The sequence below is a fragment of the Artemia sp. Qi Xiang Cuo genome, chromosome 15 (genome assembly GCF_049724085.1).
Source record: "Artemia sp. Qi Xiang Cuo chromosome 15, ASM4972408v1, whole genome shotgun sequence".
Classification (NCBI taxonomy): domain Eukaryota; kingdom Metazoa; phylum Arthropoda; class Branchiopoda; order Anostraca; family Artemiidae; genus Artemia; species Artemia sp. Qi Xiang Cuo.
In genome coordinates this window covers 60385339-60410692 of record NC_142808.1, presented here as the reverse complement: position 1 = coordinate 60410692, position 25354 = coordinate 60385339, and the positions used below count along the sequence as shown (strand labels likewise).

The following is a 25354-nucleotide window of genomic DNA, read 5'->3' as shown; positions in this document are numbered from 1 at the left end:
AACAAAAATCTTTTTGAACGCAACTTTTTTACATTAGTAGGAAGGCCTAGAAAAAAATTGCAATTATTACAAATGATGATTCTCTATTTTGACAAGGGATTACAACAGCTCAAAAACCATAAAAAAGAAAAACAAAAGTTTCAAGCTCAGTACATAATAATCAAATATCTGTGAACAGGCTGCAGTATGAAAAGACATTAAAATACGGAGAGAAAAAAACTGGTAATTTCAGAAATATCCGTATAAATTTTAACAAGGGATTACAACAATTCAAAAACCTTGAATATCTTTGAAGACAGCAAATTGTCTGTGGTTAGAAGACAAGCGAAAAAGAGAATCCACATGTAGAAGCCTGCCACATGCCGGAGCCCTGTGGCTGTTAATTGCAGAAATATTTTTATATATTTGAACAACGGATTACAACAATTCAAAAACCTTAAAAAAGAAAACCAAGTTTCAAGCTTCGTAGATATCCTTGTTAGACGCTGTAAACAGACTTGCCTAAACAATCAAATGTGTTTGACAAGACCGCAATATGAACCGTGCCGGGCCATGTCACGTGGTGGGACCTGGAGGGGAAGCCATCAGGCTTCCGGTACAATATATATGCATGTATCCATGTTGAGCATATATAAACCTTTTTTTCTTTTGCGCAAATCTGTCAGCAAAATTTTTACGTAGTTAAAATTCATTAAATTACAAGATTATAGATATTCAGTCTTTTCTGAATTTCAACTCTAGTCTACCCTACCACCCCGTAGTATTTCCTTCTCAACAGCCCCAATTGTACTTCTTCTTACTGGGTGATTGGCAATTGCTGTTCAAGCAACAATGAAAAATAAAGAGTCCTAGCAATTTTATAAATTATAAAATTTTAGGCAAATTTCTATATCAGGGGCCTCTTTCTATTTTGGAAAGCTGATGATTTAGGTGAAAAAATATATCAGAAATAGCTTTGGTTATGTATTTTGCTAATCATTGGGTTCAGATCTTATTTCTTTTGAAAGAAAGCAATATTATGGTAGATATAAGGACTTTGATCTTATTTATGAGGCTGTATTTTTTTCTTTTCCAAACCACTTTTTTTATTCTACTCTGAAATTATTAATCCAATTAATAAGTTTTAATTACCAACTCATTTTAGTAACAATCAATAATCTCAAATTAAGTAAAAATATGTTCACTACTATTGCTAGATGACAGCAAAATTCCATTGTTAATGCATTTTGACCACCTGGTATATTGAATGACTTTAGATTCAATGAGATCCATTTCTGATTCTAAATTTCAAGACAAATTCTAGTAAAATATCTTTTCTAGTCAGACAGTTTTTTCTAAGAAGTAATAGCTTAGTTTTTGCTATTTTGAGGGATCAGAAGCTTTGTGAAGACGAACGTTAAGGTTCAAACATTGTGGTATTTAGGAATGTTACATTCGAGAAGGGTTTTTCATACCAGGCAAACCAGGTATTGAGCAAGTCTGGATAAAGTACTTCTCCCAATCCAAAACAATTAAGACCTCACAGACCCACAGATCAAATGATATTGCTTTCTGAAACTTTTTTAGTGAAAGATTACGTAAATTGTTCATTAAACGAGAATAAGCATATGCAAATAAAATAACATGGTGTTAGATAAGGGCTAGTCAAATACCAATTTATTACTCAATTATAAACACTTCACAACGAAATTATTGAGTGCAATTATATTCCTTTCTTTTACCCTGCTGTGTATCCAGTAGACATCAGTAGACTGGGGAGTTTAATCAAATATGGATACATATAGTGACTAATTTGGGAGGGGGGGGGGGGGTGGTATTCATAACCAAAGAAAAGAATAAGATAAAACAAAACACAAAATAAACTCACAAAAGAAATGAACAAACATATTCCACAAATCAATTAATGAACTGACAAAAATATATAAATGAGTAGCAACAAAACAGAAGAACAGTTTACAATGGGGCTGAGCAAGACCACAGGAGTTGTTATTGTAGATTATAAATGGGTTGTTATATGATTGTTAAGATTAAATTTAGAAGAATATTCTCTTTTTTATATGTCACACTTAAACGGCTTCTCACCAGTATGTACTCTGTGGTGCCTAATCAAACTGCCTGACCCACAAAAAGTTTTATCACATATATCACACTTATACGGTTTCTCACCAGTATGTACTCTTTGGTGGTTAATCAAATTGCCTGACCGAGAAAAAGTTTTCTCACAGATATCACACTTATACGGTTTCTCACCGGTATGTACTCTTTGGTGCTTAATCAAACTGTCTGAAAGTGAAAAAGTTTTCTCACATTTATCACACTTAAATGGTTTCTCACCAGTATGTACTCTTTGGTGCCTAATCAAACTGCCTGAACGAGAAAAAGTTTTCTCACATATATCACACTTAAATGGTTTCTCACCAGTATGTACTCTTATGTGCTGAATCAAACTGCTTGCCTGAGAAAAAGTTTTATCACATATATCACACTTATACGGTTTCTCACCAGTGTGTACTCTTTGGTGCCGAATCAAATTGCCTGACAGAGAAAAAGTTTTCTCACAGACCTCACATTTAAAAGGTTTCTCACATTTAAAGGAATTTTCACCTGTGTGTACTCTTTGGTGCTTAATCAAATTACTAGACTCCGAAAAATTTTTATCACATATATCACACTTAAACGGTTTCTCACCAGTATGTACTCTTTGGTGGTTAATCAAACTGCTTGACCGAGAAAAAGTTTTCTCACATATATCACACTTAAATGGTTTCTCACCAGTATGTACTCTTTGGTGGTTAATCAAACTGTCTGAAAGAGAAAAAGTTTTATCACATATATCACACTTAAATGGTTTCTCACCAGTATGTACTCTTTGATGCTTAATCAAACTGCCAGACTGAGTAAAAGTTTTCTCACATATATCACACTTATACGGTTTCTCACCAGTGTGTACTCTTTGGTGGTTAATCAAAATGCTTGACCGAGAAAAAGTTTTTTCACAGACCTCACATTCAAACAGTTTCTCCCCAGTGTGCACTGTTTGATGCCTTTTCAAATTGCTCACATGAAAAGGGTTCAAGGTAACATCTAGTGATGAACTTCCCGATCGTTCTAGCTCAGACACGCTTGGTGAAAAATGACCATATATAACCAAATCTTGACTAAATGTTAAGAGTTTTGGTTGATCCACACCATCAGAACTGCACACAGTAGAATGAATTATCTCTATAATAAAAAATAATTTTATTCAAATTAAATAATGTGTAAACGATTCAATAATTAGAAATCAATGCAAGGTGAACATTCTATAGCTATAACCTGTTTTGGATCTACACTACCTGCCACTTTAAATTGAAACAAAAATGAGAACACAAAACTTGAAATTAGTTTCACGTCATGGAAGAATCAGAATTAATATAATATATAAATCTTTATCAGCTTTGAAACTTGAAAGTCATACGGGATTTTAAAAAAGATTCATATATTTTATCGAATAATTTCCTTTTGAACCCCTAGTTGAACTTATATTAAACTTGTATCATCATTTCACTTGGAAAACTAATTCAACGGCAACGTTCCGTAAATTAGGAAGGACATTGTATCAATAAACTCGTAGACAGCAGAAAATAATTATAAAGTTCTAAAATGGGGGTCTACAGGGAAAAATGCCCCGTTTTCCCCATTTCACCGTGATTTCTGATGAAAACTTAGGTTTAAACTAAATTGATGTTCAGCTTCCGTTTTTAGCCTAATTAACATTTTTCGTAAACTGAAATGTTTTTTTTCACGTTAATGATTTACCCATAAATACAAATTCCTTAAGAGGCAAATTCTTTTCAGCAGTGCATTTTTCCCGGCATGATGAATGTCTAGTAATCAATAACAGACACAGTTGCTCGCAAGCAATTTCTACGTTCCGTAAGTTATATAACTTCTTCCAGAATGGTTTAAATTGCATGTTGACGCAGAACACCATCGGGGGAGGATCTTTGATAAAACAACTGCGGCAGGACGTAAGATCCAGATCTCTGGACAAAGGCCTCTGCAGAGGGCTGGCTTGATCCTGTCGGGTTACCTGCAAGACCGGGGACCAAATCTAGTCCCACTTGAGGAGTGGCACCATTTGAGAAAATTATGTCCCAGTAAACGAAAAAAAGCATTCCCACGATATCTTGACTAATTGACAATTTTTATGGTCTTTATCTGTTTTTATGCATGTTTTCAGGCTAAAGAGTGACATTTTTGTATTAAAGCTACAAAGTAGCTTATTTCACATTAAATCTTGAGTTAAGCACAGTTGTGTTCTATCCCCAGTTATACTGATCGTTTTGATGAAATTTGTCTTATAGAGCACAGGAAAGGCAATGGAAGAACATGGAATTAAATGGGGAAGCATAAATTTCCAAGACATAGATTACGCTGATGATTTGAACATCCTAGATGAAAAAGTGAGCAAACTGAATGAACTTTTAGAGATTTTGCGAGTTCCTGGTGATAGAATATTTTTATAAATTAACGTTAAAAACACTAAGTCACTAATGCTAAAAAGCAATGAAAAAAAAGGACTTTGGGTATCGAAAAGGTCGATCAAGTGGAAAGCTTTACTTACCTTGGTATTATTATTAGTGAAGATGGTGGGTGCCTTGATGATGTTAAAAGTAGAACAACCAAGACTCAGGGTGCTTTTTCAAAGTTGAAAAAAGTTTAGAAAAATAGGAAGAAATGTCTTCAAACTAAAATTAGAATATTGGAAGCTCTAATGATGACAGTGGTCAAATATGGTTCTGAAGTATTGGCGCTCCGAAAAACGGAGGAAGATTTGCTAGATGTTTTCAAGAGAAATTGCCTATTGATTGTTTTGGGTACCTGACCGACTGATTGTATTTCAAACGATAGGCTGTAAGAAAAGTACAGTTCAATCCCGCTGTCTAGGACTATAATTGAGATAAAGGTTGAGATGGTTAAGGCACGGTCTGCGGATGAAAGATGACAGATTGCCAAAGATTGTTCTTTTTGGTCAACAGTCTAGGGTTAAACAGAAAGCAAGTCGTCTGTGGTTTGGGTGGGAGGACCTCATAAGGAAAGATTTAAGGGAAATGGGAACGTCCTGGGAGGGCTCAAAGAGGGAGGCTTAGAATAAATTAGGATGGAAGAGGAGCTCGCGTAGATGTGTTGGCCTCACGGGTTTTGGTGCTTCGGTGAGTCGTTAGTAGCACTAATGGTAGTATTTAACTCTGGATAAGAATAATCAGCAATTATTTTATTCCATCTGATCTTTTGCAAATTCTGAGTATGCACGACAGTAGAAAGCATAATAACTGACCCAATTTTCAGTTGCTACATTGCACTTTATTTTGACGCTACCATAGATAAGTGTATAAGAAAAGACAGAGAAATAGACTAAGCATTGGATTTCAAATACTCCATTTGGCCTAGGGTTTAAGATCCCCTTAAAAGATATAATGCTGTGACAAGCCTACAGTTCTTACTTGCATAAAGTGAACAAGACACTTCTATAGCGAGATTCATATTTTTTCAAATCTATGGATTCATCGAGTCAGAAATACGAAAGTACTCAGAATTTTCAACAGAGGATTATTTAAACTTGCTTATAAATTAAATATTTTCCTATATTTAATTTTTTCAATACGTTTTTCAATATCAAAATTAAAAGTAAATTTCACAAATGTGCTTGGAGGAATGACTAAAACTGATACCCAACTATCAAATGATCTCAGGACTGTCGATAGTAAAAAAAAAAACTAGCAGAGGGAAAAAACTTTAACAACCTACGAGCTACGACCTACACAACCAATGCAGAAATGTATTCTCCTGTTTTCAATAAGGAGGAGAGGTATGCAATGATGCAAATTTTAATTAGATACTTTTCATTTGAATCTGACGTTATTTTTGATCGGTTTTGGGATCTTTTATTTTTGAATTCTGAAAAAAAAAAGATGTTTAAACGATAAAATATCAATGTTCTGCTAAATGTAAATAAAAACTGTTGCTCATAATCTGTTTCCGTTCTGGCTTAAATATAAGATAATGTTCAATTTGGTACTTAACGCCATACTGTGTTGGTATAACTTTTTAGTTACTTAAAAAGGAATTTTAAATATTTATAAGCACAATAGCCTCGCAAGTAAAAACGTCTCGCGAATTTTTTTTAGCTAAACATCTGAGTTATTTTGACGTGCAACCGTATCATTCAAAATGCAAATTTAACTTTCCAACGACTTTGGTAATACTATTTAAACGCTTTAAAAACGTGAAAAATGTGACCTGAAAAATGTGACGTGACATTTAAAACAAGATTTTTATGTAATGTTTTTTTTCTTTATTTAGATATTCCTTATGGTCCTTTGCTATCCCTTTGTCAAACAAATATAATAAAATTCGTCCTTTCTTGTATCTCTGCAAGTTTTGGCAGGGTAATTCCTCTCGAGGAATATATTGACTAGAAAGTCATTAACTCATGTTTTTAATATCAAGTTCTTCTATATTTAGTATGGTTACTATATTTCAGTTCTTCTAATTCTTCAGAAAAACAACGTTTTTAATTTTGGATAATTTTTATGTCGACTTTCAAAATTTAATTCTATGTCATCAGTGATACAACAATATAGTATGAACGATAAAATTGTGATAACGAATAAGAAGCAGAAAAAATTTATTTGCTAGGGCCATCGATTTCCCACAGACGGACTTTTGAATTTTTTTAAATTATTGAAATTAGAATATTTATTTTCTTTAGCTGGTTGATATTATTTCCAATAATTCAATTTTTTTAGATTTCATGCTTGTTTATGTTAAAATATAAAATGTTATAAATGAAATGTAATTAAGTATTATTGGTATAATTTAGGTTTGTGTATATTGGCCTGTATATATATACATATATATATATATATATATATATATATATATATATATATATATATATATATATATATATATATATATATATATATATATATATATATATATATATATATATATATATATATATATATATATATATATATATATATATATATATATATATATATATATATATATATATATATATATATATATATATATATATATATATATATATATATATATATATATATATATATATATATATATATATATATATATATATATATATATATATATATATATATATATATATATATATATATATATATATATATATATATATATATCTATTTAAACAAGGTCCTTTGCTACTTGTCTCTTTGTGATCGTTTTTCTGTTTTAATAGCATGAGTCACTCGGATACCACAGTGGGGTAAAATATACTCTTACAACATCTTATTTTAGGGGGAAAGGATGATGATATGGTGATCACTTATTGCACGCTTGCAACACTTATTGAAAATTTTATAATCGAAATAAAAGGAGTACTACCTTTTAGACTATCTAAAATATATTGTGGTAATAGATTTTTCTGAGTGATCTCATTCTATTTTTCAAGGTAAAAGTTAGTTAGAAATGTTTTTGTTGATGTGTTGTTTCCTATTCTAGGCATTTAAACTTCATAATCTTGTATTTTCCATGAAATTAAACAGATTTTGCGATTTCCCTAGAATTTTTTTTTAAAGGTAAGTTTGCAAAGAAAGTTAAAGAACCTCATATTGGGATGAAAGTAGATATATGATTAATGAAAAGGGTGTAAAAAATTGAAGTTTGTCGCTTAAAAGGTGAGATTCTCAAGAAAATTTTGTGTATTTGATATTCTCTAGTAATTTTTCTAATTTTATTTAGTCATGGTTGCTTAAAGTTGCATTATGGGATCAACAAAGCTCAACTGTTACTTGATTAGCATTGATGTACCTTGTAGCGAAGTACAGTAATTTTATTTTGAAAACAATAATAAGAATACAAAACCGAATAAGCGCAACTTTCTTAAAGTTAAAAAACCGTATTAAACCTTTTGTGCGGTGTTCTTATTTTACATTACACCAACTAAAACATAGCAACTAAAGTAATATCTCAAAGCTTTTCAAGTTTAACAAATAATATACTTAAAATATACTCAAGTAAATTTACTTGTTTTTATTTTACTTTAGTTTTTATCTTGGCTTTACAAAATCACTTTTAGTTTCTTTGGGGAAATGCATCTGCAAAAATATAATTTGTAGAGTTTAATGTTTGGTGATTACAAATAAACGAAAGGTTGAAATTTTACCCCTTTCTTTGATTGCCCTTCCAAAACCCAACAGCATCCACTACTCAGTGGTGTAAAAAGCAAGGTTGCTGTCAAAGGTGAACTCCTTTCTGAGTTTAATGAATGACCGCCTTTCCATACCTTAAACCTGACTATTTTAGAAAATGATGGGAATAACACTGTTTAACTTTATGGATATTTTGTGAACATTGATCTTATTGAACATTGAACATTGTGAATTGAGGAATTTCCCTTTTCAAAATAATTTTAAAACGCTATTATTTTCAAATATACCTTCGTCACTGCCATACAGAGCCTCACTCTTTACGCTAAAGTTTGACTCTTTCTCACAACTCTATTTTTTATAACAGTTAAAAAATTTAGCGTAAAGAGCGAGGCGTTGAGGAGGGGAAAGCCCCTCACATATACGGAATAATTTATGTTCGTTTTAATTTTTGATGTCGCTCCTTACTTTCAGTTAAAAAAACTTGCTTTTTTTTATTTAATTTTTGAACGTTTTTGCATTAATGCAGGTTTTTATTTTGGCTAACCGTACATGAATAATTAAAACAAAATTTGCATATTCATTTTACTTTTATTTGGTTAAATGGCTTTCTCAAAAGTTGTTTAATTTTATTTACGAACGTTTTTATTAGTAATAAATATACGTAAATTACGAATTAACTTACGCAACGAACTTCTATTTTCACATATTTTTAGTATGTATATTAGGAGGTTCACTCCCAAGTCAATACCTCACTCTTTACGCTGAAGTTCAAATATTGTTTGAATTCTTTAAAAATGACCCCTTGATCACAAAGGTAGTTGATTAGAATAAATAACTCTTATGAAAGTACTAAAAAATCTTTGGTTTAAAGAGCGATGTATTGACTAGGGGGCGGACCCGATCATATACGTAATAATTTCTGTCCGTTTTGAGTTTTAATTTTGCTCTTTACTTTCAGTTCAAAAACTTTTTTTATTTAATTTCTGATCGTTTTTTTTAAATACTGCTGGGAAATCCAGTGCCCCCTTTATGGCAATGTCCCTTCCCCCATGGAAAGATCCTCCCACATAACCCGCGACCCCCCTTACAACCAGAAAAAATCCCCCTTGAAAACGTCTGTAAACTTCCCAATAACCATTAGGCCCACTATATGTAAACAATGGGTAAAGTTCATAACTTTCAGCCCTTCCCCGGAGGACTTTGGGGGATTCAGTCATCCTAAAAGACATAGTTATATTTTCGACCATGCTGAATAAAATGGCTATCTCAGAATTTTGATCGGGTGACTTTGGGGAAAAATGAAGCGTGGGAGGGGGCCTAGTTGCCCTCCATATTTTGGTCACGTAAAAAGGGCACTAGAACTTTTAATTTACGTTCGAATGAGCCCTCCCACAATATTCTAGGACCACTGGGTCGATAAGATCACCCCTGGGGAAAAAAATAAATAAACACGCATCTGTGACCTTTCTTCTAGCAAAAAATACAAAATTCCTTATTGTTGCAGATAGGAGCATGAAACCCTTTTTGAAAAATCAGGCAAATTTTCTCAGGCGCGTAACTTTTGAAGGGTAGGACTAAACTTGTTGAAACTTATTTTTCTAAAATCAGCATTAAAATCTGTTTCTTTGATGTGTCTATTGGTATCAAAATTCCGTTTTTTAGAGTTTCGGATACTATTGAGCTGGTCGCTCCTTACTTACAGTTTGTTACCACGAACTGTTTGATAAGGCTATGAAGGTTCAAATCAGCAAATTTTTATTTTGAACAAAATTTGATACTTGTTAATTATCCAGAACACACTCAAGAATTTCGATAGTTAAGATCTCAGAGAAAAAATAGTTCGGGTGTCTGTATTTGGAGAATATTATCTTAGGCTCAGTGGAAAATCTATATGGTATGTATACTTCAGAAGCAACCTGACCTTTCCACTTTCTTCTCTTGGTGCCAATACCTGGAGAATGCCATCCTACGTGGTCTGTACCACCCGATTATCCCTCTGCCATTAATGTGTTTGAAAGAGAAGTAGCTTAGAAGTCTGTAGAAAAAGTTCCATGTTCCCTCATTTTATATAATAAAATATATACAAAATCTTTTTTTTCTACCACAAATATTATGATAAGAAAAATCTCAAAGCTCATGTGCATGTCATTACTTGAAGTTGTTTTATATTTTTGTACCTTTTTTTTTTTAATAATAACGCTGTTTTGGACATAACAGAACAATAATCTTCACTTTTTCCTAGGGAAAATCCTCTTCCTGTCTGACTAACTCCTATAAATACAGGACATTCTTTTGTAACTGAGTATATATAATGAAAATTTCACTATTTAAACTTTTGTTTACTTGACTTTTCTTTCAATTGGCTTTTGCTATAGTTGTTCATGGAATTTTCTAACTACGATAGCATAGTCCCTTTAATGATTTGCTAACAGGATAATACAGCGCTGATTTACATAATTATTCCATCTTTCCTTTTAAAAATAGAGGCCTATTTTAGGGGAATATTTGAAACTGAGTGAATTGTTTTGTGTTTAACACTTAAATTGTTTTGATGAGTTTTCCAAAATTCAGAAGGCAAACTGAATCTTACTATAAACGTTTAGTATAATAATAATAATAAATATATTATCAGCTGGATTTACAACAATGGAGATAAACAAGCGGTGAGAGAAAAGAAAGACAATCATCTGAAAGCACAAAGTATTAAGAAAACTATACTTATTATTTACTACTACAACTTTTTGAACAATATTAGCAAACTTTTTATTCATAAATTTTAAAAGTTAAGAATTTGTAACAAATTGTTCTCTAAAATACATTGCATACTTTTAAGTTATTTTTTTTTCACCTCGTCTTGGCTATGGCAGTTTTAAATCTTAAGGTTATTAAGTACTGGAAAATTCCAATTTTTTCTAGTTTTTCTCAAGAAAACATTAACCAAAATATTCGATTATACAAAAACCAAATGCTTGAGATGTACCTTCACTGTCAAAACATGTGGAGCTCAGTTCCTGAGTGTCAGGTTCAAGTTTATATGGTCCTGAAAAGCAGCAAAAACTACCCACAGGAGCATCTTCCCTTTTAGGAGACAAAAGATGGGTTGGAAAGCCAAAAAGCTCTTTATGGTCACTTGGTAAAGCCTCTTCAACTTCTGAAAGAAAGCTTAAATAAAAGAGAAATCAAACATTTACAACAGAAAAGCTTACAAAACAAGCCCTACTGCGTCCTCTTTTTCAAGATAGTATCCAATTATAGTGAATGATATCATATAAGGGACAGAAATCAGAATATTTTTGGAAAACAGCCACACAAAATCTCAGGATTTATAGTTGAAAAAAAAAGGAATCCTAAAATTCTTACAGAGGTTATGCAGTTAAGAGGCTAATCAGTTGGCTAATTATCTAGGGTAAAAAAAACCCTTAGTGGCAATGTTGCTTTTTCCTCTTAGTAGCCTACTAATACCAGTTTTTTTAGTGTCAGGCAATTAAATTGTTCTATCAATTTCATTTTTTTCATATTTAATTCATTTTCTTTCAGATTCTATTTGTTTGTGTGTCCATTTAATTTTTGAAAACATATACACATACAGGAAAGAAAATAGATACCCCACTTCCTCTTTGACAGAAATATTCAAATATTATAGCTGATAACCAAAACATTTTTTATTCCAATTCTAATGGAAGAACTGAACTACACTCTCCCCTTCTACGAATCGTTTTTCCAATTCTGACCCCCCCCTCCAAAATATCTTCTAGTATAACACACTCTAAATTACCAGAAAGTAGAGCCTGGAGACAAGCTCACAATTTTAAGACACAACAAAATAAGAATCAGACTATTTCTGTTTAAACTATCATCAGAGTCAATAGGGCTTACGTTAAAACCTAAGTAAAAGTATTAATTAAAATTAATAACAAATCCAGGTTGTTAAAATATTATTTAAAAGAAAAATGATGACAGTATTTCAATTAAAATAAAAAATATAATATACCACATAAAATACCAAATAAAAAAAAACTACAAAAACTGAAAAAAAAAAAAAAAAAAACAGTACTTATAAAATATTTAATATTTAAAGATATGGGAAGGATAAGTAGTGTAAATTATATTGGAATAACAACCAAATAAATCAAAAAAAAAATTTTTTTGCACCCTACCTATTTGAGATCTATTTAAAGAAACTTAAAAAAACTAGCAAATCCAGGACTTGTCTTAGTATCAAGTTTGGGAAAATTGACAAAACTTTGAAAAGTTAGAAAAACCTGATTGAATTATGCACTTTTTGCCAGGGAAATAATACATATAACAAATGGCAAGACAAAGACAACAAGACAATAATAAATGCCACAAGATAAAAACCAATAGCTTGTGGGTTAGCTACCAAGAGGGATGCTTAGTGGTAACTGAAAAAGAAGAAGATTGCTTGATGTCACCTCTTCTGTCACCAGCATAGTACATTTTCCTAATCCTTTTTCTTTATTTATTTACAAATCACCAAAAGACAATAACAGGAAACAAACAAATATCTTTTAACAGGAAGCATTCAAAATCAAACAAAAAGAATTTTGTTTTTCAAAATAGCCCTTTCATTGCCCTCAACTCTTAAGGACTAGATCCAAGCTTTTACTGTCTATGTTCTTTCTTTTTGTTATTTTTACTTGGGAGAACTTTATAAGCAAGAGAAACAAAGAGAAAATATTTACTAAAGCAAAGCAGCTCTATTTTGATGTTGTTACCAAAATTGAATAGGATAACTTACCATTTTTAACAGAAGTCTCAGGAATGGTGATAAGTTCAGTCACATTTGGAATTTCAGACAACTCCATAATATTATCTCTGAAATAAGTTAATGCCACTTATAAAACATGCCTTATTATCAACAACAGTTCGAAATGGCACTCAAGTTTTATATTTTATCCACAAAAGCTGCAAATTTTTCTGTCTTCACAGTGATAAATTTTTAAATTGGTCTTTTGTCCATTTATTCACAACTATCTGAAAATTTTCTTTTATTTTTTTAGGGCCTTTAATTTTGTTGGAATAATGCATATACCTTATGATATTTGTGAACAGCTTAAAGGAGTTTAATGGCAAGGTTTCCGCTCACCTAGCATTAACAATATTAACCAGAACTATTAAAAGCTCAGGAATTTTGCTGTATTAGAAAAGTTATACTTTAGACACAATCAGAATTAAATTCTAAACTAGGGCCCAGGAACTTGTTTTGTACCTGGTTCAGCTCCTTCACAAATAAAAACTCAGAAATAGTTTTCTCTTTCTCGTTTCTGTTTCTCTTTCTCTTTCTGTTCCTACAAAATAAGGCTATGAAGGTTTAAATTAGCAATTTTTTATTTGATTTTGAACCGAATTTGGTACTTGTTAATTATCCAGAACACACTCATGAATTTTGATATGAAAGATCAAAGAATAAAAAATAGTTTAGCTGCCTATATTTGGGGACAATTAGCTTAGGCTCAGTGAAAAACTACACTGTAGATATATTTTAATTAAATATTTAATATAAAGAGTTGGTATTTGGTTAGGTCATGTTATATTAGGTATTTAATATAATGTGTTCTGGACAGCCTTCTTTCCATACTTCCCTGTTGTAGCTTTCATAATTTTGTTACAGAAGTATTATATTTTCGCCATATTTTGGCAAATTTCATTAGGAGTAAAATAAGAGAACTCTCAGGTCTATCATCAGGTGTGAGTGGAGAGGCTGCTTTGATTAAGTGTCTTCGGTTGCAACGAAGGATTGTACCATCTTTAGTTGATAGGTAGTACAATCTAGGCTCATCTGCCTCTTTAATTATTTCCCCCGCTTTTCCATAGCACTTCCGGCTGTTTTCTGAAGAAGACCTGGTCACCTCCTCTGAGTTCAGGATGTTCTCTAGCATGCCAGTCATAGTAGGATTTCTGTCTGTGTTGAGCCATCTCTCTGCTTGCCAAGAATTCATAAGTCTGTATCACTCTCTTTTCTAAGTGTTTTTCTGTGCATGGCAGTTTAGAGGCCCTGTGGCCCATTTGTTTTATTGTGGCCTATTTATATATTATTATTATTATTAATAACTTCACGCCTTGGGTGTTTGCTGTATAATTGACAAGAACTCAAATTTCAATTGTAAAATTGCAGAATACTGTCTTTTGTTAACTTGAAAAAGCAACACTTCTCAATCAAATTAAAAGCCTATACTAGAACTCAGGAAGATGCCTGAAAATTAGCTACAAACCTTGTCTTAACTCAAATGTTTTCAAAATTAGTTTAACAAAAGGCTTGTTGATGGGTTTAATGATTATAAAAATATAAAATTCAATAAAGCTTGGCAAACAATCTATTGCTTACTTTAAATCAAATTATAGAGCCAAGATGATTAAAAAGACTATTCTGTAGATGATTTAAATATGGTCTAAAGATGATTTAAATATTTTGGTTAATACCTAACTCCCTCCACTCCATTCTAGATTTTGAATATGCATTTTGTGGTAATTTCAATGGAAAAATACCTTTGCTTTGTAATTTCATTTAAAGAAAATCTCCCTGAATAAAAATTTTTGTGAATTGACACTTAATTACACATAATTAAATCATAGAGTGGGTGCTTCAGTCTCTTTCTGGGAGAAAACAAAGAGTAAAAAAATTTGAAGATAATGGACAGGTGTTCCTTTCAAAAGAAGTGGATGTAGTGAGTGAAGTGCCCCAGGGAACCATCTTGGGAACAACACTTTTTAACATTTATATAAATGATACACCAACCACAATCAAAAATCAAATAAGTTTTTATGCTGATTACTCCAAACTCATTTGACCTGTTGTTACACCCAAAAAGAGCCTTTATGGAGAATGATTTATGCAGTGAGCAACAATATGGAGGCTATAATTCAATGAAAACAAATGTAATATAATCTACTTTGGAAAAAAAAATGAGAAATGCCCTTATCATATGTTACAGATGGACAGATCAAGACAGACTATATTCTTGTCTGAAGTGGAGGGAGACTTGGGGGTCTGAGTTGATAAAGAATTAAAATTCACTATGCACAAACAGACAGCTGTAGCTAAAGCAGTCCAAACCCCTGGCTTTATAAAAAGACCAATCACTAGTAGGTCAACTAGCATTGACCAAGCTTAATTTGGAGTTTGACATGGGTGTTGGTAGCCCCCTCAACAAATGTGACCAGCAGAAGTTACGATCAATTCAGGGATGGGCTGCAAAAGCAATTGACAGATACAAATATTTAAACTATGCATCCTGTCTGAACAGACTGAAATTCCCCACTCTTGTCTATAGATGTAAAAAGGGTGATATCATTATGAAGAATAAGCTCATGAATTCTAAATCTCTATTAAATTATCCATTTAAACTTGGCCAGAACTAAGGGGCACAGTTGGAAACTATGTCAGAAGAGAGCTGCAACTAGACTACACAATAGCTTCTTCACCAATAGAATAGTGAGTTTGTGGAATTTGCTCACCAAAGAAGCTGTCACTACCCCCAGAAAAGCTGCCACTACACAGAAGCTCTACTGCTGCCTTAAAAAGAGCCATTGATTGGGAATGGTCATCAAAGCTGTGGCAAACTGAGTGGGATGCCATTCAAACATTCAATCATTATAATAATCACAAAGCAGCAAGTCTACAGGATTTAATCCTTATTTTGCCGGACAATACAATTTAATGTAAATGCTTAAAAGTGGAGAAAATAGAAGATTTATTTACTGAAACATTTATTACATTCTATCATAATAAATCAATGAAGATGCAACATATGACCTTGGAACATCCACTTAGCATTTGATTTTGAATTGCATCGCAGATTTTTATCGAAGTTCTACCATCTGTTAAGAGGGGGGAATTTGGAGACTTGGAATCTTTATCATTAAAAGGTAAAAATTTAAAAGGTTTGTTACCAGTCTATAGTTACAACTGTTCTTCAGAAAACCTCTAAATCACAGAAAAGTACCATTTGCTACCTTATTAAGACAATTCCTACAATGATCCCAAAGAGAGCCCAAAAAATATATTCCATTATTATTGAACACTGTTATATGTGGGAGCCTCTTTGTTGAAACAAGTCTTGTGTAATATATTGACTAGACACAATATATTTTTTTTTCTAAACAAGATATTTCTTTATGGAAAAAAGGAATAGTTGCAAAAACATAACAAGGCAAAACTGGCTTATAATACAGGCTAGTGAAAATTGTTCAAGCTAGTTTCAAGCAACACCAAAAAGCAAATTTTTTTTCTAAACTGACCATTCTTCCATTGTTGTAATTTATTTATAGCCTATACATTCATGTATGTGAATTTCATTTGGTACTTGAATTATATACCCACTACTGCTGAAGTTGTTCATGCATTCACAGACTGTACACCAGTTTCTTTCAGCTTAGCAAGAGAAAAAACAAAGAAAAGTGACAGAATAGATGGGAGATTTATGGTTTAGGCTATATACTTGCACATTAGGGGGTTGGGGGTAAAGTATTTTGACAGTATGAAGTCTAAAACCAAATCTTACTTCATACTATGCAGAATAATTGTAGCTAAAATATTTTGCATACTGACCCACTGTACTGTACCCCCTCCCCCCCCCCCCTAATGCGCAATTATATAACCCAAATTTGTTTCAAGTACCTTTCATTTTTAAGTATGTAAACCATTTCCTGGTTTAAATTTGTTGCATATAAAAAACAAATTTTTATTTTAATAATTGGTCACAATTAAAATATTCAAAGTCTTTCAAAATGTTGTTATTTTCTTCAATAGGCTGATAAAAATTTGACAAAAAAGATTCAAAACTGTAAGTTTTACTATGCTCATGAAACAATGAATTTGAACCTAAAAGCAAAAACAAGCTGCCAAAATCAATTTCAACAAGCATTCTGGTTTTGCTTCCAGAGTCTAATCAATTTTTGTCTTCTTAAAAATAATGGTTTAACAGCTTTCTGCAGTAAAATTCCAATTTAGCTACTTTTCACCACCTTGTTAAGGGGTTAGGTTAGGAAAATGAAACTTTCAGTAATGACTCCAGTATTGCCAAGCTTCTATGTTAAACCTCTACTGATTTGTAAGTCTTAAAAACTGTCTATTAAAATTTTGACAAAACAACATTATACCTTAATTTTCAGTTATCCGTTTTGTTGTCTCTGGTTTTAGTTCTGAAAATACAATTTCAACTATTTTGAGTAGAATTTTAAGCCATATCAATTTGTATTTTCTAAATTTGGGTGACATATTTGTAAATTTTTGAAAGCTCATAAATTGACATTAAGCAAAGCTGTGAAGCTGAAAAAAGATTTACTGTACTTTATTTAAGCAGAAGATCAATTTTACAAGGTTTCACATTCATAAAACTTAAATTTTTAAAGGTTATCAAATATCACTGCCCTCTGAAGGGGGAGGAGTGATGGTAGGCAGGGTAAAGGTACTGATGATTAGATAAATTTTTTAAAAAAAAAACTTTCTACTCCAGAAGGCATTATTTGAAAAGGGTTTCAATATACAGGAAAAACATCTACAAGTCTAACAGTTTGACTAAAAGTTTGAAGTTTTATCAGAAACTTCCAGTACAAAACTCCAATGTTCTTAAACTGGATCAATTTCACCAACAAATTCAACAGAACAAAAGTTTACCTGTTTTGAGACAAGTCAGAACTCAATTTGATATGCGTTGAAATACATGGGGAATACTTGTTGGCAGATCCAACACGTATTATATCCAACAGAAGTGGTAGATCCTGGTGAAATTCTGGGTAAATTTCTAGTTGGCACTATAACTTAGCTAGGATGAAAACATTATTTGATGCTTTTTTCATGCTCTTTCATAATTCAATAATTGCTTCTGTTGCAAATTGCATCTTGAGCCCTTATAGGGGCTCTGAAGGTATTTTATATGAATTAGAAAAGAGCATAAAAAAACATCAAATGATGTTTTCACTTTCATCCTAACTAAATTATATGGCCCAGTTCAAATTAACCATAAACTTTACCAGCCCCCTCCCCCCCCCTAATATAGAAATATATACAATGAATTGTGGAAAGCAAACTTTCAAACTGCAAAATTCATTTATATTTTTGTCAACAGTGTTTGGAAAACTTGAAGCAGTTTATAATTGAGTTGCCTAATAAATAAGACAAGAATTATTATAAATAAGTATTTTTAGAGTATATTACTCCTGAAAAGCTTATTTATAAACTAAAGATATGTTTCTAACCACTTTTCAATAACTTAGCTAGTGTTGACAACTTCTTTGTGTGGTTAAAAAAATAAAATACTTTTGGGGCCCCTTTAAGGGATCAAGATGCAATTTATGACAGAAGCAATTATTGAATTATGAAAGAGCATAAAAAAGACATCAAATGATGTTTTCACTTTCATCCTAGCTAAATTATAGTGTCACCTAGAAGTTTACCCATTCCTGCACCTTCAAATATCTTCAAGCTGGTAAAATTCTACTTTAGCTTCTTTTGGCTATCTTGGAAAGGGGTTAGGATAGGAAAATGAAACTTTCAGGGATGGGTCTACAGGCTAAAGTATGTCCTGGGAAGGTATTTTGAAGTATATATGTTCACTCTATCAGCCTCTAAAGGGCCTTGAAATTTGCCTACATGACAAGTCTGCCTATTAAAATTTTTACAAAACAACATTTTACCACAGGTAACATGATAACTTCGAATTGAAGTTATCAAGTATTGTGCAGTAGGTTGTATCAAGACATGGCTAATTGTAGACAGAGAAAAGCCAAGACAGATAGTCCAAGTAATTGAGAGGCAAATATTCAAATGGCTCGGACCTGGGTAAATGGTGGAAGTATACATGACTCTCTTATTGGACACATAGTCGTTGGTTAGTATTTGGAAAGACATGCATACCTTTCTAGAGTCTCAGACATGTTGACCAAGAATTCGAAATTGATATAAGACTGTTAGATTTCCTGTAACAAGAGGCAAAAAAGGCACGCCCATCTATGGTCTGAAGAAGTTTGACCAAAAATTGACATAGGCTAGGACCGTTAATTTTCTTGAAATGACAGGAAAACTACCCTTTAAAGCCAACTTTATCTTTAAAATAGTACCTATCTGTTGCCTCAGCTCAGTCCCATATTCTGAAAAAATTTCAATTTTTCATAAGTTTTTCAAATTTTCGGGTCACTTGCAAATTTTTCAAATTTTTGGTGGGCACCCACAAATATTTTCCCAAATTCCTATCTCAATTTAGCACTTTTTCATGGATGCCCACCCTCTCTAATCGCTTTTCCAATGGTATCTAGGCTATTCATTGCCTCAGTTCAGCAATGGTAAAATGCAAAATACTCCCAAATACATTTTAGAACTCAAACCCCAACCATTCTGATGACTGAAGGACCAATCATGACCGTAATAGATCCAACAACAATATGCTATGCCCAAATGCACATTATAAAATATCTGAGCATTAAAGTCATTAATGCGTATATATCGTATCATTACCAGATTATCACGAAGATATATGTCTAATAAAAAAGATAAATTAGTTCAAAAACCTTTAACTACCTTTTTAATTAGATATCTTCAAAAAAAATGTAAATAAAAAAGGCATCGTGTTGCTCTGATTTAAACAATTTCAATCATATTCAAACAATGAAGATTCAGAAAAATCACCTAAGTTAGGAAAATTACATAATTAAAACCCACAGCTTACCAAATATATCAAGAATAAATCATGGATTGAATTAATTGATCTTTAACTATGCCCTAAATGAAGCAGCGAGTAATCTGAACCATACAAGCCTTGACTCACTACTAAAAATCCCCTTAATTATCAAAAACGATTTGATAATTGACGGGTGTGTTCCAGCTTTGACAAAAAGTTACTAAACGTTATTAAAAAGTTACTAAGTAACTTTTCCCATTCCAGGTGATTTTATTTAATATCTGGAATAACAAAAAAGTTACTTCAAAGTTACTTTTACAGTAACTTTCATTAAAGATAGTTACCGAGCATCTTTAGTAAGTAACTTAACATCATTATCATCATACACCAAATTCTATAGGCCTAATGGATAAGACAAATTATAAAGATTTTGACCCTTTGTGCAGGGAAGAAAATGGAACTGTGATTTTTCAAAGAAGCAGTGATGGTAAATAATCCCATTTTGACATTAAAATAATTTGTGGTAAAAAAATGATTAGCCTATTAAATTTCAAGAATTAGTCTAGTGTTTTCTGCTAGGCCTTCCTACAAAAGCTTGATTGTTCAAATTTCTTGAGGGGTTAGGTCATCAGGTTTTCTTCTAGGGAGCTTTTAAGTAAATTTGTGCAACTATTCAGCTGTGGCTATTCAAGGATTGTGGCTGGCTAGCCTAATTTGGTGAATTGTTGGTAAATATTAGGCAGTTCATATTAGGCCTGTTCTTTCACTCATCAATGTGCTAAGATCTCACATCTTTTGTCAAAAAACACTTAAAGTGAAATCTTTGAACAAAGATCTTACATCTTTGGTCGTTTTTGTGCAAACGTTGTTCATCATTCTGCTCTGATCAGTGGTCTGAGAACAATGATAAGTAGACCATCTACACTTTCTTATCATTGTTCTATATGGCAAAACAGTGGCAGTCTTCACACTTTTTGCTAACATCAGTGAGCTGTAAGATTTTAGAACAAAGATGAATTAAAAAACGATAATCTTTGCAGAAAGATGTAAAATCTTAGATGTAAGATCTTAGTGCTAAAAAACAGGCCTATTACTGACCTACAAATAAAGTCAATATACTGCTAGATGCCATTTGTTATCCTCCTGAGCACAATAATTGATTTTCTTGTAAATTCTGTTTTAAGCCTTTTTTGGAGCCCTTAAAATGATAATTGATTTCTGTGATTTTTTTGTTTAAAAAGAATTAAAACATTGGCTTCAAACTTACTTTTCAGTATAAATTCATTTTGTTAAATTTATACAATTGGCAAGCAATGATTTCTTCATTTCCATCTACCATATTTCTTCTGACAGCTTTGATATTTTTTGACATATAGGTGAAACAGCATTTTTTAAGTGGCCTAACAGAATAAGGAAAAACATGGCAGATTTGTTTTGATTTTTTTTTTTTTTATTCAACTTGATCAATGTTTTTGAACAAATCAATGTTTTTTAATTATAATAATTTTAAAAAATGGATTTGTAATTAAACAGTAAGTTTGAAAAAAATATTATAAACCATTTTTATTTCCAAGAAACATAGAATGAAATTATTTTTTTCAAGGGTCCTAAAAGAGCTCAAAATTGAATTTTGCAAGAAAGTCAGTTATTGTATTCAGAAAGAGTATAAAAATGTATCCTACTGTGGCAGAGACAACCTTGCAAATGAACACAGATGCCAATAAGAATCACAAGCAATATATTTTGCAGCAGGACTTAGCATTAGAAAAAAAAACACTGCACTTGAATTGAGTCAAAAGATGATTTAAAAATTTTAATTAGTTATTTTATTTTTTTATTACTTAACATAAATAAGAAGTCAACTTAAGTAGATTAAACTTTTCTGAACAGGGAATAGTAAACAATCACAGCATAGGAATTTTATTTGAGTTTATTTTTTATTACATACCCAGGACAGCAAAACTAAAATCTTACTGTTACTGCTAAAGTAAAAAATGACATCAAAAACAAAATTGTAATGTTACTGTTAAAGTAACAAGGAAAGTGAGAACAAAATCTCACTGTTACTGTACTATTACTGAAATGTACTGCTACTATTAAAGTACCAAGGAAAACAAAACCAAAATCTTACTGTTAATGATAGTGTGCTGTTACTGTTAAAGTAACAAGGACAGTGAGAACAAAATCTTACTGCTACTGTTAGAGTACTGTTTAAGTAACAAGGACAATGAAAACAAAATCTCACTGTTGCTGTACTGTTACTATCAAAGTACTAAGGACAGTAAAAACAAACCCATATCTTGTTCCCAGAGTGAGAAACCAATTGTTTATACAGTATCTCATATAAGTACCAGGTAATGCCTATCTGATCTTTGCACTACAGTTCTTGCTTGGGTTTTCTGGATTCTAAACAAGTATCAGTTATCTTAATATTCCACTTAATGGTCAGTATAATTGTTTTTAAAATTTTTTCTGTTTTAAGACATTTTAGTGAAATTCTAAGCCAACCATGGACATATTGCTGTCACAAATGGTTTTGCTCAGATGGGCTGGTGGAAAACATATAAATTTTCTTTTTTATTATTTCAAGACTAGAATATCACAAAGCTAAACATTCACAGTGTTTGATTGTATCTTAAGTAAATACAATCCCTGATGGAGTTTTGTTGATACCTGTCTTAAAATTAATTTATCTCAATAAAATAAATTGTTTATGGGACAGTTGTGAAAATGGCAGCAACTGTGATCTGATTTATTATTTTCTCAATGTTTTCTTTTTTTCAAATAATTGTTTTTCTCTGGTCACATTGGTGGTCCTGGCAAAGTGGTTGACACTCTGGGTTAGGAATCCTTTGTCCAAGGGGCACATGTTTAATTCCTGACACTGCTAGTTTATTTGGTTTGGGATAGGAATCAGTGATGTGACTCTGTAAGCTCAGCCAGAGTTGGCCTAGATTTAAATGGGTACACAGAGAAATCTGGAGAAGATAAGCAAAAAGGGCATGCTAAAGCATGGGATGTCTGTCTTCTTGCTTCCTGTTTCACTTCCTGGCTAAAGGAGCACAAAATGGAGATCAGTACTGCCAGTTTGGACCTTGAAAATCTAGTGCCACCATACTAACATATTGGACTTCAGTTTGCACACATCATTGTATCTTCAGTGATTTTTAAAAGCATTTATACAATTAGCCAACCAGGTATCAAAGCATGATTATTATTAAGTAATTTTTCATGCCATTCTGACTTTGCATTTAAAACAAATGTATTTTGCTGTGTTTAGAGAAGAGATTTTAAAGCTATGAAGTATTGAGAAGCACTTTCTCTTGTTTTGCCAACTTTTTTGGCAAGAAAAATTTTTAATCACCTTAAAATATTTTTTGGGCTCTTTACCAGTGGTTGTCCTTTCTAATACACTTAACAATGATAGAAATATATTGTGATCCCTAAAAATTCTGAAAATCTTACCTATTTTACCAGCACAAGATTGTTTCAAAAGGTGTAAGAAAATATTGTAGGCCTACTGACTTAGCTACTAAAACCTGCTTTTAAATCCAATAAATGAAAGCAGAATTGAAGAAATACAAGTAAGATGGTCCTTCCTATTGCCTGAATTGTTGATATATGGACATGAATGTGGGTCATGAAAGATGGTGAATGTAATGAGGGATGAATGTTTTGCAAGATTTAAAAATTTAGGACAACTGCTCAGGTTGGCAACTGAGCACAGAAGTAAAATTTTGTGATTTGTTTTTCTTCGTTTCTGTTATGCTTAAGTTATGTCAAGTATTTTAAAGTTAATTTTTGTTTTCTTTTTTTTGAATTACCATGACCCCAGGGCTTTAATGCAATAAGACCTACCTATGTACATTCATTTTCATAGGCAGCGCACCCGCGCTGTCTAAGTAAAGAATGATGTGGGTACATTATGTTTTTTTTGTTTTTTTTTGGTTCTCCATACCTGGGCACTTTGTACCAAAGGAGTTGTTGTAGAAACTTCAAAAAGGTTTCATTGGATTAGAAATTGGAGTGGCTAGTACCCTTTGTAATAGTCAAAAGTGACTGGAGGGCAACTAGCCCCCCTCCTCCCCACACCCAACAGTCCCCCAAACACATCCAATCAAAATTTTGAAAGATTCATTTTTCAGTGGAGTTAATTTCCAGATAGAAAATATGTTTTGAGGAGGACACAGCCCTCCAGGCAAGGGTTTTAAGTGATGCCCTGGGCATATAAGGTTTTTAAAGAAGGGGTTGTTATAGAAATTTAAAAAAAAGCTCATTCAATTGGAAATTCAAAGGGCTAGTGCCCTTTTTAATAGTCAAAAGTGATGGCAACTAGCCCCCCCGTTCGCACCCATCATTCCCCCAAACACATCCAATAAAATTTTTGAGATAGCCATTTTGTTCAGCATAGTTGATTTCCAGATAGAAAACATTTTGAGGAGGACACTCCCCCAGTATTTTATTGAAATCTTTGTCGTAGAAACTTGAAAAAGGGCTCATTTTAATTGAAATTCAGAGGGCTAGTACACTTTTAAATAGTCGAAAGTGATTTTAGAGCTACTAACCCTCCTAACCTAACATAAACCAGAGACAATACACGCACAGAGAGGACACACAAACAGAGACAACACACACAAAGATGACAAACACACATACAGACAACAAACACACAGACAACATACACACAGAGACAAAACACACACAGAGAGGCTGAGTTACAAGGTCGAACCTTAAAACGTACAGGGATTAGGAGGCACAGTTGGGGGGCTACCGCCCCCCAAACCCCCCGCTTTTGCAGCCTTTAAATATAAAAAAATTTCTTTAAACTGAAAGTAAGGAGCGACATTAAAACTTAAAACGAACAGAAATTATTCCGTATATGAAAGGGGCTGTGCCCTCCTCAACGCCTCGCTCTTTACGCTAAAGTTTTTATTGTTTAAAAAGAAGAGTTGTGAGAAAGTCAAACTTTAGCGTAAAGAGCGAGGCGTTGAGGAGGGCACAGCCCCTTTCATATACGGAATAATTTATGTTCGTTTTAAGTTTTAATGTCGCTCCTTACTTTCAGTTTAAAGAAATTTTTTTTATATTTAAAGGCTGCGAAAGCGGGGGTTTGGGGGCGGTAGCCCCCAACTGTGCCTCCTAATCCCTGTACGTTTTAAGGTTCGACCTTGTAACTCAACCTCTTTAACTCTTTAGAAAACGTAGTTTTTTTCAATAATTTCTGCACGTTTTTTTACAGTTTATTACTTATTATTGCTTGACTAACTGTTAGCTGATCGTGTCAGGAGTTAAAGTTGGGGGCTGCCGCCCCGAAACCCCCGCTCTTGAAGATTCTTGTGTTAAGGCTTTTAATTCCTGAATACTCAAATCACGTCGTACAGGGTGCCTCCTAATCCCTGTACGTTTTAAGGTTCGAACTTGTGACTCAGCCTCTTTAACAGCCCCCCAACTGTGCCTCCTAATCCCTGTACGTTTTAAGGGTCGACCTTGTAACTCAGCCTCTTTAACTCTTTAGAAAACGTAATTTTTTTCAAA

General features: G+C 32.5%; 2 protein-coding genes across 2 annotated transcripts in view; one reads left to right on the top strand and one right to left on the bottom strand.

Moving 5' to 3' along the window:
* The window catches only part of LOC148943937 (uncharacterized), a 395661-nt gene that overhangs the window by 279518 nt on the left and 90789 nt on the right, over positions 1-25354 (top strand).
* Positions 1006-13089, bottom strand: LOC148943938 (uncharacterized). Its single transcript, XM_089101670.1, has 3 exons — positions 12943-13089; positions 11164-11334; positions 1006-3222 (listed from the first exon to the last, which is right to left on the bottom strand). Exons 1-3 carry the CDS (start codon positions 13007-13009, stop codon positions 2054-2056), a joined length of 1407 nt encoding a protein of 468 aa, XP_088957796.1. The 5' UTR covers positions 13010-13089; the 3' UTR covers positions 1006-2053.

Excerpts from the sequence above, each read along its gene's own strand:
- LOC148943938 (XM_089101670.1), bottom strand. The coding sequence starts at position 13,009 with ATGGAGTTGTCTGAAATTCCAAATGTGACTGAACTTATCACCATTCCT. Across the intron at positions 11,335-12,942 it reads TGAGACTTCTGTTAAAAATG|AAGTTGAAGAGGCTTTACCA; the intron begins GTAAGTTATCCT and ends GCTTTCTTTCAG. Across the intron at positions 3,223-11,163 it reads CACATGTTTTGACAGTGAAG|AGATAATTCATTCTACTGTG; the intron begins GTACATCTCAAG and ends TTTTTATTATAG.